The 18,093-nt window shown below is 46.7% G+C and overlaps 1 protein-coding gene across 1 annotated transcript in view; it reads right to left on the bottom strand.

Moving 5' to 3' along the window:
• Positions 1-17,744, bottom strand: part of LOC102932337 (kyphoscoliosis peptidase-like) — a 29,374-nt gene extending 11,630 nt beyond the window's left edge. Inside the window, exons 1-7 of the mRNA XM_037898357.2 lie at positions 17,575-17,744; positions 14,654-14,710; positions 10,040-10,707; positions 6,986-7,103; positions 6,622-6,739; positions 5,957-6,148; positions 2,928-3,118 (exon numbers count right to left, since the gene is read on the bottom strand). Coding sequence (XP_037754285.1) covers positions 2,928-3,118; positions 5,957-6,148; positions 6,622-6,739; positions 6,986-7,103; positions 10,040-10,707; positions 14,654-14,660 — 1,294 coding nt within the window. The 5' untranslated portion in view covers positions 14,661-14,710; positions 17,575-17,744. The remainder of the gene's footprint in view (positions 1-2,927; positions 3,119-5,956; positions 6,149-6,621; positions 6,740-6,985; positions 7,104-10,039; positions 10,708-14,653; positions 14,711-17,574) is intronic.
• Positions 17,745-18,093: the final 349 nt, after the last annotated feature.

The following is an 18,093-nucleotide window of genomic DNA, read 5'->3' as shown; positions in this document are numbered from 1 at the left end:
TTTTGGTATTTGTCACAAACACCCAACATAAGTGTGAAGTGGCTGGGGTTTTTGTTTTGGTTTTTTTGCCTTGATTTGTTAAAGTTGTGACTTGGCTCATGCAGTAAGTACAAACAATAATCCTCTGGCAAGTCTCCACCGGAGACCTTACAGATGACAGAATTTATTAACTGCAGGTTTGCTTGTTATTAAATTCGGCCAACGTCCGTTTCCTAAGCTGCTGCCCTGGCTGGCTGCATCATATTAGGATCTTTAAACAGACAGAAAGAAAAGAACATTGTATTCAACCAAGCCGAAGATGGTGAGATATAGAGAACAACACGTTCTGCTTTGGGAGGGAAACTCTAAAAGATAATTAAAGGATACATTATAAACATATCTGGGGAATACTGAATTTATTCCATCTGTGTTCTGAAGATTCCTGTATATAGGAGAAGGTAGGTGAAACCACAGATGAGTTCCAAGGCAGTTTCTGCATATATGTATTTTAATTCCATATCTTACCCTAGGAGGGGGGAATTTTTTTGATAGGCCAGAGCCTAGTAACATGCCTAGACCACTGCCCGCAGCTGGAATACCAATTGTTATACTCATTGCTGAAAGCAGCTAGAAAGGCCATTTCTGAAACTTTAGCACAGCTAACACACCAGGAGGGGAGAGGGAAGTGAGTGACCATGAGGTGTAAACATGACCCTGTGCCCTTCTGACTTGAGCTGAAGAATACAGTTGTGCAAGATGGAAAGTCGGGCAATAACAACGAGGAGTGCTTGTGGCACCTTAGAGACTCACACATTTATGTGGGCATAAGCTTTCATGGGCTAGAACCCACTTCATCAGATGCATGGAGTGGAAAATACAGGAGCCGGTATAAATGCATGAAAAGATGGGAGTTGCCTTACCAAGGGTGAGGTCAGTCTATAATGACTATTGCTATGTGCAATACAGCTGGTTAACTGATAGAAAATTCTCTGCCTGCCAGGTTGGAAAACTCCACACTTAACTTAGTTTCTGCTCAGCAGTTTATCTGATGGCTAACCTATGTGATACTAACAATTTGGGTATTAAAAAAGGAAAAGAGATGAGGTTGGTGGACACATGAACACTTGGAACACCTTGACCATTTCTTGGATACCTCTTAAGTTCCCCTGCAGACGGAAGGCTGGCCACTGGAAGTCTACAGACATCCACCCAAGACCTCTTCAAGTCCTTGGGTAAATATTAATCTGGGGTTAATGTGGGGGGCTCTACTAACCCATTGCAACATGTGTAAGTGCTGGAGACTGAATAAACAGAAGCTTTGAGTGAAAGCACTTTTGTTTTCCTGCTTGCATCAACTATCGGCCAGATGGGCCGTGTCCTGATGGATTTATTTCCTGCTACCGCCTCACAAATAGGGTTGCCAACCCTCCCGGATTGGCCATGAGTCTCCCAGAATAGGGCTAGATCTCCCGGAGGTTACTGAAGCCAATCCGGGAGATTTTAGGACACTGAACGTCCGGTGGCACAGAGGGGCTAAGGCAGGCTCCCTACCTGCCCTGGCTCTGCGCTGCTCTCGGAAGCAGCGACGTGTCCAGCAGCAGCTCCTAGGAGGAGGCACAGCCAGAGGGTCTCTGTGTGCTGCCCCCACGCCGAGCGCTGACTCCGCAGCTCCCATTGGCTGGGAACGGGGAACCGTGGCCAGTGGGAGCTGCAGGAGTGGTGCTTGCAGGCAGGGGCAATGCGAAGAGCAACCTGGTCACCTGTAAGACTAGGAGCCGCTACTGGACATGCTGCTGCTTCCAGGAGCTGCCTGAGATAAGCACTGCCCAGTCAGAGCCTACACCCCAAATCCCCTCCCAAACCCCAACCCCCTGCCCCAGCCCTGAGCCTCCTCCTACACCCAAACTCCCTCCCAGAGCCCACTCCCAACCCCCCTACCCCAGGTCAAAACCTCCTCCCACACTCAAACTCCCTCCCAGAACCCACATGTATATGTATATGCCTTGACCAAACACATGCCTACCCCACAGGGATGTCGTAAGGATTCATTACTTGTAGAGCACCGTGGGGGTTGGGGGGAGGAGGGCTATATCTTCCATCTTTGAGTCAAGGTATATGCTCAACACTATCGGCAAAGCCCAGACCTCCTGAAATATGGCATGACTTGGATTTCCGGTTAAATGGCTCCTCTCGATCAAAAGCTTTCCGCTGTGCTTTGTTAGCAATCCACTGATTCTTCAGAACAGTTTCTTAAGCCTTGTAATAATGTATAAGATTACTTTTCCCTAGAAGCCTTCCCTACTGATAAAATAAATGTCAGAAAAACCTGACTGACTGCCAAGGAGGATGAACATTGGGGAAACTAACTAGCTGCAAAAAGGATTCTCAAGCAGGTAAAGGTCATATTGTTTCTGACCCAGAAAGCTATAAAACTACCACTGATTGGGGAAAAACCCTTCTTCCTCAGGAAATAGGACAGGAATGTTTCAATCATGCTTTATATTGTAATCTCGCTGCACCAGCAATATTAGAAGAAAGAAAACTCATGTCCCACTTTTCTGTTATGCGGCTGCCTCTAGCAGAGTGCTTTGTGAAAAGATGTTTCAGGGATCTTACAGCTATTTGTACTGTGAGATAGGGAAGTAGTATTGTACCTACTTTAGGGATGGGGAAACTGAGGCACAGAAGGGCTTAAGTGACTTGCCCAGATTAAGTACAATTCAGGCATCTTCACTCTGGTTCTCCAGTCACTGTACTGAACAATGGCTCTGATTCAGGAAAGCACTTAAACCCACGCTTAAGGCCCATTGGCTTCAATGTGACACATGCATGTGCTTAAAGTTAAGCCCCGTTCCTGAATTGGGGCCTATATCTGCAAAAAGATATCCCCTTATAATCAGGACCTAGGAGTCAATGGCTGTAAACGGAGGTCCTTGCTTTGCATTTACCTGTTTTGAGAAGAGAGTGGTTTGGAGAAAGAAGGGAGAGCTGCAGTTTAAAAAACTCCGACGTTTTAAAAACTCTCTGTTCAAAGTCTTCCAGCGAGACACGCGGCTGCACAAGCTGCCATTCTGGCTCATCAGGCCAGTGGGTCTCAATGAAATGCTCAGGGTCGGTTAGAAAGAAGAAGTCGTCATACCTGCAAGAGCGGGGAAACCAGGCCACAGCATGAGGACACTGCAAACGTTCATATCCCAGCCCCCTCCTTCAGCAATGAAGTCTGAGGATACAGCACCATGGACTTCAGCAGAGTTGGATCTGCTTAAACAAGGGGTGAATGCGGCCTCAGGTTTAGCGCACAGACATGTAACGTCATCTGGAATGTGTGTAGGATCATGCTGCTTTCTGGGCTTAAATTCAGAATCCAGGGCTTTGGCCTTTCATCGCCTCATCATTCTGAACCCATTTCCTCCATAAGTTCTCTCCAGAGGCCCCACTAGAATTTGTGACCTTCGGCCTCAGCTGCAGATTGCCTTTCACACCCATCTGGTACATTAACTCTGAAAAATCTTTGCAGGCCCCCAATAAAATCTTTTTTGTACCTTGGCTAAGTATAATACCATGGAATCATACATGTGAGAGAGTCACCCCTGGGCTCATGAAGTCATCTTGTTCAGTTCCCTTGGACAGTACAGTGGGGCTTGGGGGGGCTTCTATGATATTTTCTTCCACAATCCATAAGATCTCACTGTCCAGAAGTTTTTTTCCCATACCTCCATGAACTACCTTAAACAATTCCTCTCCATTTAGGGTTTTATCACCCTTCAGGTATTGAAGCAGTTATCTTAATCCTCCTGCTTAATTGTTGTCACTCAACCACGCTATATGTGTTTTGTTCCTTTAATTTTTCCTAACAAACCAGTTCTTCTGGCCGCTTAGTCATTTGTGGTGCTGCTCTCCCAACACAAGTTTTGTCTGTATCTTTCTAGTACTAAGAACATGGGATTGGAAAGGACCTCTTGGCCCACTGAGTCCAGTCCCCTGCTATGCAAGCAATCCCTTCACATTATCTCATTCATAAATTTACCAAGCTCCATCTTAAAGCACTTAGATTTCTTGCCCGCATTCCACCTACTGGGGGGCTGCTCCAGAACCTCACTCTTCTGATGGTTAGAAACCTTCTTCTGACTTGCAGCCTAAATTTATTCATGGATAATTATACCCATATTGAGATGCCTAGTGCTGAAAGCAGAATGCCTAGATTCCAAGGCCAGAAGAGACCATTTATGATCATCCATTCTGACCTTCGGCACAATACAGGGCATTGAATTTTATCCACTGATACCTGCAACAAGCCCCACTACTTAAGGTTGAGCTTGATCAGATATTTTAGTAAGATGTCCCGTCTTGGTTTTAAGTCACTCCAACGGTTGATCGTCCTCACTGTTATGCCTTTGTAGAAGCAGAACCAAATGAACAAATAACGCCTGTACATCATCCAACTTGACTCATTCTACTGTGACCTTTGAGTCATGGCAGGAGATTTGGAATCAGTATTAAAAAGCAGAGCGGGCCTAGCGCTCAGGTTAGGGTCTGATCCTGTGATTTGCTGAGGGCCCTCTACTTCCATTGACTTCAACAGGCGTTGAGGGCACTCATCACCATACAGGATAGGTTCATCAGGACTTAACCAACTGGACCAATGCCTACTACTTCCAGTGAGCTTTGGACTGAACCCAGAGGGAGCAGTTATCATTTGCCTGTTCTCTGAGACAATAGCTGTCTGTTCCACTCTTTCCCCCTCCACTCTTCAAAAACAACCCGAACAAGCTGATACTATTCAGAAGTTGTTCCAAGGAAAAGAATTGCCAATGGCCAATGCTTTCATTATGCAGCACTAGAGTAAAAAAAAGTCAAGTTTCTAATGTCTAATGGAATATTATCAGATTTGATAAATAATTTTGACTCAGTCATTATTTACCTCATCAGAATGGGCTGAGAAGCCGCCAGCAATTCTGTCTAGAGCCTCATAATAATAAAATGGCTGTGGAACTGGAGATTAATTACTTACATGCTGACACATTTTTAATCAAAAACTCAGGGTGGGAGAAAAGGTATTATTTGACTATTCTTTAAAAATCTGTATTTACAAAAGCATGACTTTCAAAACTGCATTTTAAAAAAAACATGCATTCTGGTCCTAACTTTTCAGATTTTCACCTGCCAGATGCCCAATATTGTGTTTCAAAGTGGGTTGTAGTATTTGGTTAGGTTCCCACCTATGGCTTGATCCAAATCTCATTGAAATCAGTGTGGCAATTTTAATAGTCTTTGGATCAAATCTTTAGGTCCACAAGGCACTCCAACCACGGGGTGCAAATCCATACATGCAGCATCTATTTTAGAATGATTTGTGGGTGGAAGGAGGAAACTAGCTTCATCTTCTTTAGTGGCTTAGAGATGGATTCCAAAATGAATCCACCTCTATATGCCATACCTGTCCATCCCCATATAGGATTTGATTTTCCTTCTGTTCAAGTCAATTGCAAAACATCCATTGTTTTGAATGCTGTGGGTTCTAGCTCATGATTCTCTATGCGGAATGCTGTGGGAAGTTATATGGGCAGGGTGAGGCAGGGATAGCATCCAGAAATACTGATTCCGAATTTCCTGCTGTGATCCACAGATCACCGTAGAATGAGCCCAGGTGGTTGATGTATAGGACTTACTGATTTACATGTACAGTATTAAATAAAAGTGTCTCTCCAGTGTTCTAGGCCATGGGGTGTCAACCGGGGGGGCCTGGTGATCCCTGGGGGTAAGGTCTGTGTTCAGGTTTCAGGGATTTGCAGTTACCATCCCTTTCTTGAGGACTAGATGAGAGGGAGGGTGGGGACCCTGGACCTTTTTTCTGTTGTAACATGGAGTCACCGTATGGAAAGGCTGAGAACGGCTAATTTAGTCACATCCGAAATAAGTGGCTTTCTTTATATTTGGAAATGAGAAACGAGAGGTTATGGAGGGGTCAGTGTCTCACCTGGGTATAAACAATCTCTTCTCTACATCCACAGTGCCTGCACCCCAGCATGCATCCAGCAGGTACCACTGTCCTTCCAGCTGAACTGCATTCCACATGTGGTTGGATTTCTTTTGTTGGCAATTTTGCCCTTGCTGGTATCCGGTACCTCTCCCGTAGCCCGACACTTCAATGCAGCTCACACCTGCCTCCCTGTAAGGATGGGAACATTCATGGTAGGAAAGCACAGATTAGGCTGGAAACCACTCAGAGTTGGTGCTTAATTAACTGCTGGCCACTCAGATGACATGATAGCTCAGACTTCTGTAGTCTCCTTTCCAGGATGTTTATGGTCATATGGTTGCTGTTGAGCTCAGGGCCTGCACCTCCATTGCTTTAATAGCCCCTTAGTGGAGCTTGCTAGGTCTGAGGATCAGCAATGACCTTCCCAATTCTTTCTTTGGTCTTTGCCTAGGTCACGGTTCATTCAGAAAGAATGACTTTTATTTTGGAATAAGAGTGTGACAAAAACAAGAAAGAACAAAAGTCAGGTCTCCAGGAGAGAGCAGGGCACCCTGTGAATGGACGTAACGTAGCACGGAAATAAACACATAACATGTTTTGTCCACCAGTGCCAGCCACTCCCACTGTGTTGGTGGGAAGGTAAGACCACGGTTAATTTATACCTGCACATTTCTCGGCATAAATGGGCATAACCGGAGCACACGCCTCTTCCAGTTTGCCGGACCTGTTCTGGGGTATGGATCTTCTGAGATAACCCTAAGAAGCCATCCACATCATATCCTAGGAGGAGGAAATGAAACCACAACCGTTATCCAGAGGCCCTGGCAACTCCCCAAATGAAAGAAGAATTGGTAAAGAGCCTTGGGGACAGATCCTCAGCTGGTGTAAATTGGGGTACCACTAGCAAATTTTCTGGTGAATCAAGCCTGGGGCTCCCAAGGCCTAGGCTAGTTCCTAATGACCATCCTCCTCAATCTAGACAAATCACCCTACTATGGGTCGAGCTGAAATGAAAAACGTACTCACGGATATTGTGACACAGCCACATCCATATTGCTCGCACGGTCTCCAGTTTGCTTTGGGCCTCATCAGTAATCAGCTGAACAATGGTCTGGACTGACGGCAAAGCCGGCTTTGATTTTATCTGGCAAGGACAGGATTTTATGTGAGCAACTTGAATGTGTATCACGAGCCAAAACATGTATTAATGTCTGTCATTTTGTATGGTGCTCACGGTAGGGCCAGACTCACTTGTAAGTGCTGGTCCCTTTGCACCGTCCTGTGGTGTGAAAGGGTCAGAACATGGCTAGAACTTGCTAGCTGGGGATTCACACAGCATGAGTGAGTCATCATGCGGCATGGAGCAGCCCCAAGGTTGCTCTAAACTCCACTTGGGCCAGAGCTGGCTAGAACAGATCCCAGAAATGGACATCTGCAAGCAGCTCCTAGGCAGTCCCTGCTTCTGATCATTTCTGTAGTTACTGGGCACAGCTGAGAACCTGGGCCACGGTTTCTAGGTGCTAGGTAAACAGGTCCAGTGGCTCCACTTGACCACTCTGGATTGAGTGACTGGGTTCCCTCCTCCCAACCCCTTCCCTCCCCCCACAAAGCCTGACTCACAGGAGAAACCCTTATGTGTGCAAATAGCCCCACTGAGGTCAACGGCACTGCTCCCAGCTCGCTTAAGGCCTGATTTGGCTTTGAGTCTAAAGTTCAAGGGCTCCCTGTTGGGTCTCTTGCGGAGAGAAGCTCGTTCTGGGGAGCTGTCCTCTAGGTTGGCATGTGGGGAGAGGTGGAGGCAGTTCCTGACCCCGGAGAAGACCTGGGCCTGAACAGCGGCGATCCCTCACCGGCAGAACGCACTGGACCCACGCACATCTGCAATGCAGATAGTTGCTTTACTATTGTCAGCATTCACAATAATAATTGCAGAGAGGGGAAAATGACAAAGTGCACCAGATTGCAGTACATTCGGTATTTTAAATAAGCAGGTGGGTGGTTTGTACAGCTCTCTATTCCCAGGGGTGCCTTTACTGTGTTTTTTGCTGTTGCCTCCGTCTCTCCCAAGCTCCGTTGTAGCATATGAGGTAATCTCCATGGTCCTGAAGCAAAGCTTGCATGGAGACAAAACTAATTGCCTCCAAATCCCAAGCGATGTTAGCCTGCGGCTGGGTATGAATGACAGATTTTTACAGAACAGGGAGAGCAATTACTTTCAGTGCCGAGTAAATAATTGAACTTTTGCCTTCTCTCTACTTAACATTTGGTGCGTAAGTAACAAAAGGTTGCCAATTAAACTGTTGGATCTTTGACACATTATGGAGGTCTTGAGGCTAACCTGGTGGTGTTTAGCGTAGGTAATAATTTGTTTGTGTGCCAATCCCTGGACCTCTTACACAGTCAAACATGTATCATTCCACAACTGCAGTTAAACTTTAGACCTTATAGAGCCCCACTCTCCAAACCTCATGTGGTGAGACGTGTCAGGGAGCTGGCTTGAATCTTACACCCAGTTTAGAGTTTATGAGCTTCTGATTGTCTGTCCAGTGGTTGGCCTGGAAAGAGGATCCAGTAGAATGCCTCATGGCTGAGAATGAGCAGGACTCAGGTGTATTGGATAGAAAAGGGATTCTGTATTGCAGCTGCCAGACACAGACATACCCTGGGGTTGTCTCTGGTGCTCTCTCTCGCTCTCTCTTTTCTGGACAAGAAAGACACTGGCTCTCTAGCCCCAATTACCTAAGCACAACTATTTGCTGCCTCATCTTATCACATGGGATCTCCTTAAGCTTTGGCCCAGACTTAACAGTCATGGCATGAACTACTCAATACAGTATGAGCCTGACTACCAGTCTCTAATGGAGACTCTTCTTGGCTCAAGTCAACTGGGACCAAGATTTCCAGATGTGGCTGGTTTTGGGTGCCTTACCTGACACCTTAAAAGGGACCTGGTTTTTAGAGTACTCAGTGTTTTTTCTGGAGAATAGGCCCCTCTGAGGTGTCTCAGGTGGGCACCCCAGCCAACTAGTCACCTGTTGACCTCTAACCCGACCTGATTTTAGGGTGCAAACTTAAATTATAGCCTGTGTTAATGCATATTAAATTACAGCTCTACTAATTTTACTATCTTAACCCATTTTAACATGGAAAGCAAATGTAAAAAGATTTGTGAAAGGCTTTGCAAAGCATGAGGCCTAGATAGTTAGCTTGAAGTGCATTATAACAGTTAGCAATAGGCATCTTGTGATAATCAAGTAAACCACAAAAGGGCAGCTTAAGCTTGAAATAACAGACCTCTAGGGGTTTGGGGGTTTTTTTTTTTTGGTACATGTAACCACAGAGAAACCACATTCACGTATCAAAACTATTGGAAATGAAGTGACACAAATAGCTTTTGTTAGCAGCCGTACCCCTGATTATGGCCTGCAATACTAAACCTGGGCAAAGGGCTGAGACCTAAACCAAATATTCTCCCAGATGTGGGAGGGATATAAGGAAAAGACGGTCAGACCAACCCCTGGTTGGGACACCAGGGTCAACTGAATGGCGGAATACGAACAAGCCCTCTTGTGGTGATCTCCATTTCCTATTTTGTTCATCTTTGTCTCTAATGGCCACCATAAAGTTGTAAGTATGCACGTGGCTGTAAATATATCAACTGGGGGGGAATTATCTGTACATATGTATGATCCAGGGGGTTATATTTATTCTACTCTTTGTGTAATCTTTGCTTACGATTTCAATTGTACTTGTCTGTACTAAGCAAAGCTAATACATCTGTGCATACTTCACCAACTCAATACAATTTCTTATGTAGCTGTCTCAGCAAAAGAACCTGTTATGAGCAATAAGTGTGTTTGCATCTTAGGCTGACGCAAGGCCACACGCCTTGGCCCTTCTTTTAATTCTGCTGGTAAGGAAAGCCATTTGTTCATGCCAACAGCAGCCTCCCGCTGTGATTTTTCTCTCAACTCATAAGGCAGAAAGCAGGCTCATGATTAGCCAAAGCATTAAAAGGCTGGTTTCTCATTAACAATATCGATATAGACCTTGGAGGAAGCTTGTGCCTACAGTACCTACCTGCTTGCTCACATGCAGAACATGAGCGTCTATGTGGCTGAAAACCTTTGAGTCTGGGAAAAGGTCTCGCCTTTTCTTTCTCTGGGTCACGCTGGACCATGCCTGTGTCTCTCCTCTCAAGCCATCTGGCCCTTCTCTGGAAACAGCTAGCGGAGAACAACCCTTCTCAGGCGGCTTATGGATGGTAGACTTCTTCAGGGTCATCTTGCTGCCGTTGTCAATTTTGTTTTCCCCAAACAGGAAAGTACGCTTGATGGGAGAATCCATGGGGGCATTGGCTATTCTCTTTGTTGCCATGATTTCCTTCGGAGTGGTCTCCCCATTCCATCTGCTCTCCTTGGCAACCCTTTGGTGGAGCTTCTCCGAGGCGTCAGAGGGGCACCCCAGGGCCACATTGCCATTATAGAAGTCTGACATTTGACTCTCTCTAGCGGCAGCTGACATGATATCTGGGGACGGGGACAGTTTTTCACTGTGGTTCCTACCCTGAGCTTGCCTCGCAGGGCCTTGGATGGGGTGGCTTTCATGGCAGTTGGCATTACTTGAGGAAGAGCAAATGGTGGACATAGATTTGCTCAGTTTGACACCCTGGGGTTTGAATGACTTGCCAGAGTTGCAGTCCATCTTCATTTGTCCAGATGGCAGTTCGGTGGAGTAACTGTGAAGGTCTGTGAAGGAAAGGTAGAAACAAAAATGATTAGGGGACTGGAACACATGACTTACGAGGAGAGGCTGAGGGAACTGGGATTGTTTAGTCTACAGAAGAGAAGAATGAGGGGAGATCTGATAGCTGCTTTCAACTACCTGAAAGGTGGTTCCAAAGAGGATGGATCTAGGCTATTCTCAGTGGTAGTGGATGACAGGACAAGGAGTAATGGTCTCAAGTTGCAGTGGGGGAGATTTAGGTTGGATATTAGGAAAAACTTTTTCACTAGGAGGATGGTGAAACACTGGAATGCGTTACCTAGGGAGGTGGTGGAATCTCCTTCCTTAGAGGTTTTTAAGGTCAGACTTGTCAAAGCCCTGGCTGGGATGATTTAGTTGGGGATTGGTCCTGCTTTGAGTAGGGGGTTGGACTAGATGACCTCCTGAGGTCCCTTCCAACGCTTATATTCTATGATTCTATGATTCCTGTTCAAAAGAAATATTTACTCTGCATCACCAGCCTGTGTAAGTAGAGTCACTCTGTATTTGATGCTTTGGAGCTGCAACCCACAGCACTGAAGGTTCCCGCCGGTAAGAGAAGAGCAAAGGTGAGCTGGAATCACCCCACAGTCTATTGCAAAGCCATTTCCAGGCACAGGACAATTTTTAAGGATGTCAAACCAAGGAAATTTAGCTGGGAAGAAAGAGTCAAAGGGAAATTGATAGAGGTATTTAAGCTTATTGGATGTTGTGGCTCCCATCCAGGGCTGGGATCTGTTCCTAGCTCTAACAGTGTCTCCGTATGTGTTCTTGGGCATAGTCGTGTCTCAGTTTCCCCTCTGTAATATTAGAATAATAATTTGGTACATCCCTCTATGTTAGAGCCAGGCTGAGCCAAGCCAGTACTCCATGCAATTAACACTTGAGTGCCTGAAACGGGTATTTTGGCACCCAGGTGTGAAAATTATCCCACAAAAGTTTATTTGATGCCTTCAGTTTCATTAAGCTACTTGGTATCTGTAGAACAGCATTACCTCTTGCTCCATCACATTTTGGTTTAATATATTGGTTTTGTTTTCTGTTACTGCTTACGGCTGGAAGGGGGACAGGGGTGTGGGTTGGGGAGTGGAATGAAAGGCCTGACCCCAGACTTACAGGATAGGTGGGTGTCACGGAGTCACCGGGCAATGCTCTGGAACTACTCCATATGAAGCCAGTTAGGACTCTGGGGGAGCATGCCTCCTCTCTGTGAGAAGACTGTCTCCAGGGCAAGAAGCTTGCATGGCTTCGACCTTCCTGGGTCTGACCTCAGAGCATTCAGCATCCCCTTTTTACACTGTGCGCTTCCCGTGGTGAGTCTGCACAGGCAGGGCTCCTGGGGAAGCCAGAGGGCCCTGCACCCCAACTCCGCAGCTAGACATGACTCTCAGCCAGCCAGTAAAACAGAAGGTTTATTAGACAACAGGAGCACAGTCCAAAACAGAGCTTGTAGGTATAGGAAACAGGACCCCTCAGTCAGGTCCATCTTGGGGCCCGGGAGGCCAGACACCGGGTCTGGACCTCCCTCTCTTTCCCCAGCCAGCTCCAAACTGAAACTCTCCAGCCCCTCCTCTGGCCTTTATCTTTCCCAGTCCAGGAGGCCACCTGATCTCTTTGTTCTCCAACTCCTTCAGTTGGCACCTTTGCAGGGGAGGGGCCCAGGCCATCAGTTGCCAGGAGACAGGGTGTCAGCCATTCTCTGTGCAGACAGCTTCACACTGGCCCTCTCAGGCTCTGCAACAATCACACCACCCTTATCCCACCACCTAGATACTGAAGAAATGCCTAGGGGAAATGGAGGCACCCACACAGTGTTCAGAGAAACCATTAAGAACATTCCCACTTCGTCACAGTGGGTTAATCCCATAGACGGGAAAGCACTCCCAGAACTTGTTCCTGTGCGCTTTAAGCCTTCCCAGTGGTGCTGGGGGGCGGGGGAGGGGAAATGTCAGCGAAACATGCAGCGACACCAAGACACTTTGCGACTTCGTGTCAGTTCCGTCAAATTTGTGTAAAAAAAACACAACCAAAAAACAAACAAACAAAAAAAAACAAAATAAAAAAAAAATTCTGAAACAAATTCTGACACTTTTGAAATGGAACCTTTTGATTTTTCCATTCTTTCCCTTTCAAACCTTCTTCCCGGTTTATTAAAATCATCAAAACCCTTTAAAAATGGTCAGAATAGAAACAAAATGTTTTGTCTGGTTTCATTTTGACAAAACTGAATCCAACGGTTTAGTTTGACCCACATTATTTTTTCCCAGTTCTTCGATTCACCAAAATTGCTGAAAAATTTCATTCCCAGTTTGACCCCAAACCATTTGTGTGGGGGGCTTTGGCAGTGAACTGAAAAATCCCCTCTTGCCCCAGCTCTACTTCCCTCCGTGACTGGGGAAGGCTGCCAAGTGCTGCTTGTTATTAGGTTGGGTTTGTTTCTGGTTTTTAATAACAAAGTGACTGTTTGTGAAATGCAAAAAGCATGTCATGCTGTGAAGCACTCACAGTGCAGCCCAGAAGTGTCACTCCCCGGATCCCTCCGGCTCCTTGCATGCAGAGGCAGAGTGGATTTTCAGCAACTACTCTAACTCTTGCCTGACTCTTCCAATGAAGTGACACGTCAGTCATCGCTGTGCTACCCTGCTGTCTGCTTTAAAGGGGTGATTCTTTCCCCGGCCTGCCGAGGCAGCTCCACTGGTGGACGAGTGAGGTGGCTGGCCATCACAGCAAGACTTGCAAAGAGGGTCTTGCATGCGAGACAAGCGTGGTGCAGCTCTTGCTGGTTTGGCCAAGGAGAGACTTCCCCTTAGCTCCACGGGTAGAGAATCAGGATGCTCCCTGTCTGGAACTCTGCGGCTCTGGTGCGCAGGGCGTGCACAGACTGCATCCCACCACCAGATGGGGGAGACCACGAATGAGAGATACCTGTTCTAGGTGTTAGTGCAATATACATAATAATCTAATACCCTCCTGAAGGATACAACGCTGTCCCTTACACTTAATTTGCCTGCCCATGAACTGGGCCAAGGGCAGCAAATGTGAGCTCCCAGAGGAGCCCAAATGGGTGTGATTTACACCTTCTTTCAGCCTTTTCAATGTGCATCTCAGCCATTGAGAATCCCCTTTCATGTTAGTAGGATACTTCCCCACCACCTTCATAGTAGCTGCCATTTTATTAGCTAGTTGCACTCTTCCCTATGTAGGTGCTTTACAGTAATGGTTCAGTGTATGATGCTCTGAGGAGCTCTCTATGACGCAACCTCTCATAGAGGGTTTGCCAAGAGCAGAACCATTCAGCTTATGGGTTGACCCCACAGCCTGAAGACACCACATGGTCTAGATTTACTTTAGGATTGCCTCTAAAGCTGGCTGCAGCCCAGCTTCTAAACGTACACAGGCAAATTTTTCGTGCCCACCTGTTCGCTCATTTGTAGCGTAAACGGAAGCAGCTAGTGGTTCAGTTTGTATGCACCAGCTAGCGCCTGGAAATACAGGTTGGTATGCAAGTTGATGAGTGAGAGCCAGAGAGACCAGTTCTGAAACTTTGGCCTTGGCTAGCTAGCGGGTACAGTGACAATCACCAGTTGTCAACTTGGCAATGAACTCACAGCAAAATAAGCCCAATCTTTCTCATCTTGCTCTGTCTGTACTAGTTCCCACAAGGTAGAGGAGGCAGCGTGGTTTTGGGGGTAAAGCACTGGCCTAGATAGCTGGAGACTGGGTTCCAATCCCAGGTCTGACCTGCGGCATGATCTTGGCTTGTCCGGTTAGACTATAAGCTCTTTAGAGCAAGGTCTTTCTCTCTCTCTCTCTCTCTCATTGTGCATTTGTGCGGTGCTTGGAACAATGGAGCCCTGATCTTGGGTTGGGACCTTTAGGTACCATGGTAGTACAAATACTAAATAACAATTAGGTGCTGAGCAGCCTTACCTCTCATTGAGACCAGGTGGCACTGAGGACACTCAGCATTTCACAGGATCACTCCCCCTGAGAAGAGGGAATTAGAATTATATGAGTAACACTCTTGTTCTTATCTACTTTGTACAGTCACTAGGCTGACCTGGGAGATGCTGAAGTGCTGTCATTGTGAAATGATATCATTCTGTACTTGTACCAAAAAAAAAAAAAAAAAATGAAAAAAACACTAGAGACTGACAGATTGACCTAAAGCTGCGAAATTTTTAAACCGAACTTTTTCACCCCAAAAGGCAGATTCAGACTGATTGAACCATTTCACAATTTGAATCAAATGTAACTAATTGTTTCAATTTAAAAAAGTGAGAGTGAGAAGAGATTTCAATTGAACCCTTTTCAAATTATTGTTGCCAAACGCTTTGTTTCCAATTTTCCAAACTTCACTTTTATTTTAAAAAGGTTTAAAAAAAAAACCCCAAACAGGTTTTGTTTGACCCCCCTCCCCAATTTTTCCTTCAATTCCTCAGTTCAGCCTATGAACCAAAAATTCAGTAGCTACAGACAGACCCTCTCATCCAACAATAGCCCAGCAAGTACCCTAACCCTCTCGCTCTCTGTTTCTCTGTTTTGACCAGAAATTCTCCCAGCAAAAGTTTTGCCCAAACAGATACATTTCTGCAAAAAGTTTTGGTTTCAACAAATTTGCATTTTCTGACGGAAATAATAATAAAAAAAAAAAGTTGAGTTGAAAAATTCCAGGCCAGCTCGAGTTCCCAGAAGCGGGACAAGCTGCTGTTTTGATTCTTCAGCATGGTTCCTGGTGAATGTAGTGTCCCGGTGCCTGTAATGTGCTGCACGTAAAGCATTTGTTCCAGCGAGCACATAGCAACATACAAGAAACTGTTGTCAGTGGTGGGATCATTTATGTTAGTGGCTGTTGGAGAGTGACATGCAACCTTCTTCTTGACAAGTGACATGCTGTAGCCCTGTTGCCTTTGACAGGCTGGCAGCCTCCATAGAATCATGGAGGATTAGGGTTGGAAGAGACCCTCAGGAGGTCATCTAGTCCAATCCCCAGCTCAAAGCAGGACCAACCCCAACTAAATCATCCCAGCTAGGGCTTTGTCATGCCAGGCTTTAAAAGCCTCTAAGGATGGAGATTCCACCACCTTCCTATGTAACCCATTCCAGTGCTTCACCACCCTCCTAGTGAAATAGTTTTTCCTAATATCCAACCTAGACCTCCCCCACTGCAACTTGAGACCATTGCTCCTTGTTCTGTCATCTGCCACCATGGAGAACAGCTGAGCTCCATCCTCTTTGGAACCCCCCTTTCAGGCAGTTGAAGGCTGGTATCAAATCCCCCCTCACTTCTCTCTTCTGCAGACTAAATAAGCCCAATTCCCTCAGCCTCTCCTCGTAAGTCATGTGCCCCAGCCCCCTAATTATTTTCGTTGCCCTCCGCTGGACTCTCTCCAGGATAGCCTCTTTTTACATCCAGTCACTGCAGATGCCCGTTTAACCAGTCACTGCAAATGGTCTTTCTCCTGCTCCAGCTGTGGACGGAATAACACTGAAATACTGGTATGAATATGAAGTCTGTTGCATAGAGACATGCCCCCATCTCTGGAGATAAGGCTGGGTTCTAAGGGGATGGGCTGCTATTTGAATTTGAAAAATAACTCCGGCAAACCTCCTCCCCTTCAATAGGGAGGAAAAGCCGGTTGCGTTATCTTTTGGCTTACGGCCAGGGGCTCAGTCTTGAAGCTTCAAAAACCACGGGCAGGGCTTTCCCGTTTCCTGCCTGGGGAGGCAGTAGCCTTGCTTGTAGGTAAAGGAATCACAGAGCTAGAATGGCTTTGCCATTTGCCTTGGGGCACCTAGCCAGTGAGGAGGGGCACAGGTGTCCACCTCACAAAGACTCGCCACCCCAAGCAGCGCTAGCTGGCTCCCTTACGGGCAGCCCTGCCAGGAGGCTGGAAACAGCAATGACTCTTCCCCCAGCAATCAGGACCAAACTGTGTTCCTGGGGCCCTGCTGGGAAAGCTTGCACTGCTTGGGTTAACAGGACCTTGAGGGAGAAGGGAGAGGACCTACAGATCTTTTCCATTTCTATGACTCGGTTCCCAGGACAATCAGTCCGATGCCTGGAAAGTCACTCAGAGAGCCTATAACAACCCCCTCGCAGCTAGGGGGCAACTCGATGTATTTGCTGTTTCTGTATTTGCTCTGTTTCAGAGTAACAGCCGTGTTAGTCTGTATTCGCAAAAAGAAAAGGAGTACTTGTGGCACCTTAGAGACTAACCAATTTATTTGAGCATAAGCTTTCATGAGCTACAGCAGCCGATGAAGTGAGCTCACAAGTACTCACAAGTACTCCTTTTCTTTTTGTATTTGCTCTGTGTCACAAAATGGGTCATAGCTGAGACAGCTTATACGTGTACATAGCCAAAGGAAAAACCTTCAGACACTCGCATAGCTCAGGCAAGGAGGCAGAGCCCCTGCCATCTCTCGATGACTGGCTGACCGTGGAGTACCGGTGAGCTCTGGGATGGGGCAGGCCCTTGGCCAGTCTGTGAGCAGAAGAGAAACCCACTGGGATGCAGAGAACTTGAGGTTAGTGTGTGGAGTGATAGGTCAATGAAGAAAGCAGCTGAAATGCGAAACGTCAAGCTGCAGCCATCCGCCCCTTGTGCCGTGGGAATTAGTTTGTGTCAGAATGACAGCACCGACTAACATAGCTTAGAAAACAAATATAGAACAGCGCCTGAGAGCCCAGCCTTACGCTCAATCAATGACCGTGAGCAAGTCTGGCCTCTGCCCGTTTTTCTTCAAATACTATGTGCTAAATAGCCACGTCCTGCTCCTTGAGGAGGGGCAAGCGTGCTGCAGTCATAGGTGGAAGCCGAGGTTTAGCAATAGTTGATTTTACTTACCTCCCTAGTTGCTATGTGTCCCTGTCTCGCTGCGGTCTGCCAAGGTCAGGCAAATGCTGGTGGTTCACAGATCCCTTTTATACGCTTCTTATCTGGCCTGGGCTGTTCTCGTCTGCACCTTGCCAGTGCCAACTGAGCTAAAAATACTACAAAGAACTGGGGAACACGGCGGGCACTGGGCAAGCTGCGAGCACGCCAGAGGGCCTGAGAGTTCTGCACAGCGATTGGCCAGAGCGTGTTTATACCCATATTTATATAGGAAGCGCTTCTAGTGTGAGAGAGAAGGTACTTTTTCACAGCAGCAGCCAGCACCTGCAAAGGCAGTGTTTGCCTCCTCTCCCCAGCCAGCTCTTTAGAATCGCTAAGGGGAGAAACAAGTGGGCTGTGGAGGGGGCGCATTCGGGGGGAGAAAAAGAAAATGGATGGATGGGAGTTTCGTTTTTCTCCGGGGGGCAGGGGTTTGAAAATGAGGATCATGCTGCTTTTTCTTCCCCCCAACCCCCAACCCCGACCCATATC

The sequence above is a fragment of the Chelonia mydas genome, chromosome 4, assembly GCF_015237465.2.
Source record: "Chelonia mydas isolate rCheMyd1 chromosome 4, rCheMyd1.pri.v2, whole genome shotgun sequence".
Classification (NCBI taxonomy): Eukaryota; Metazoa; Chordata; order Testudines; family Cheloniidae; genus Chelonia; species Chelonia mydas.
Note: the sequence above shows the minus strand (reverse complement) of the source record. Positions and strands in the feature narration are given on the sequence as shown.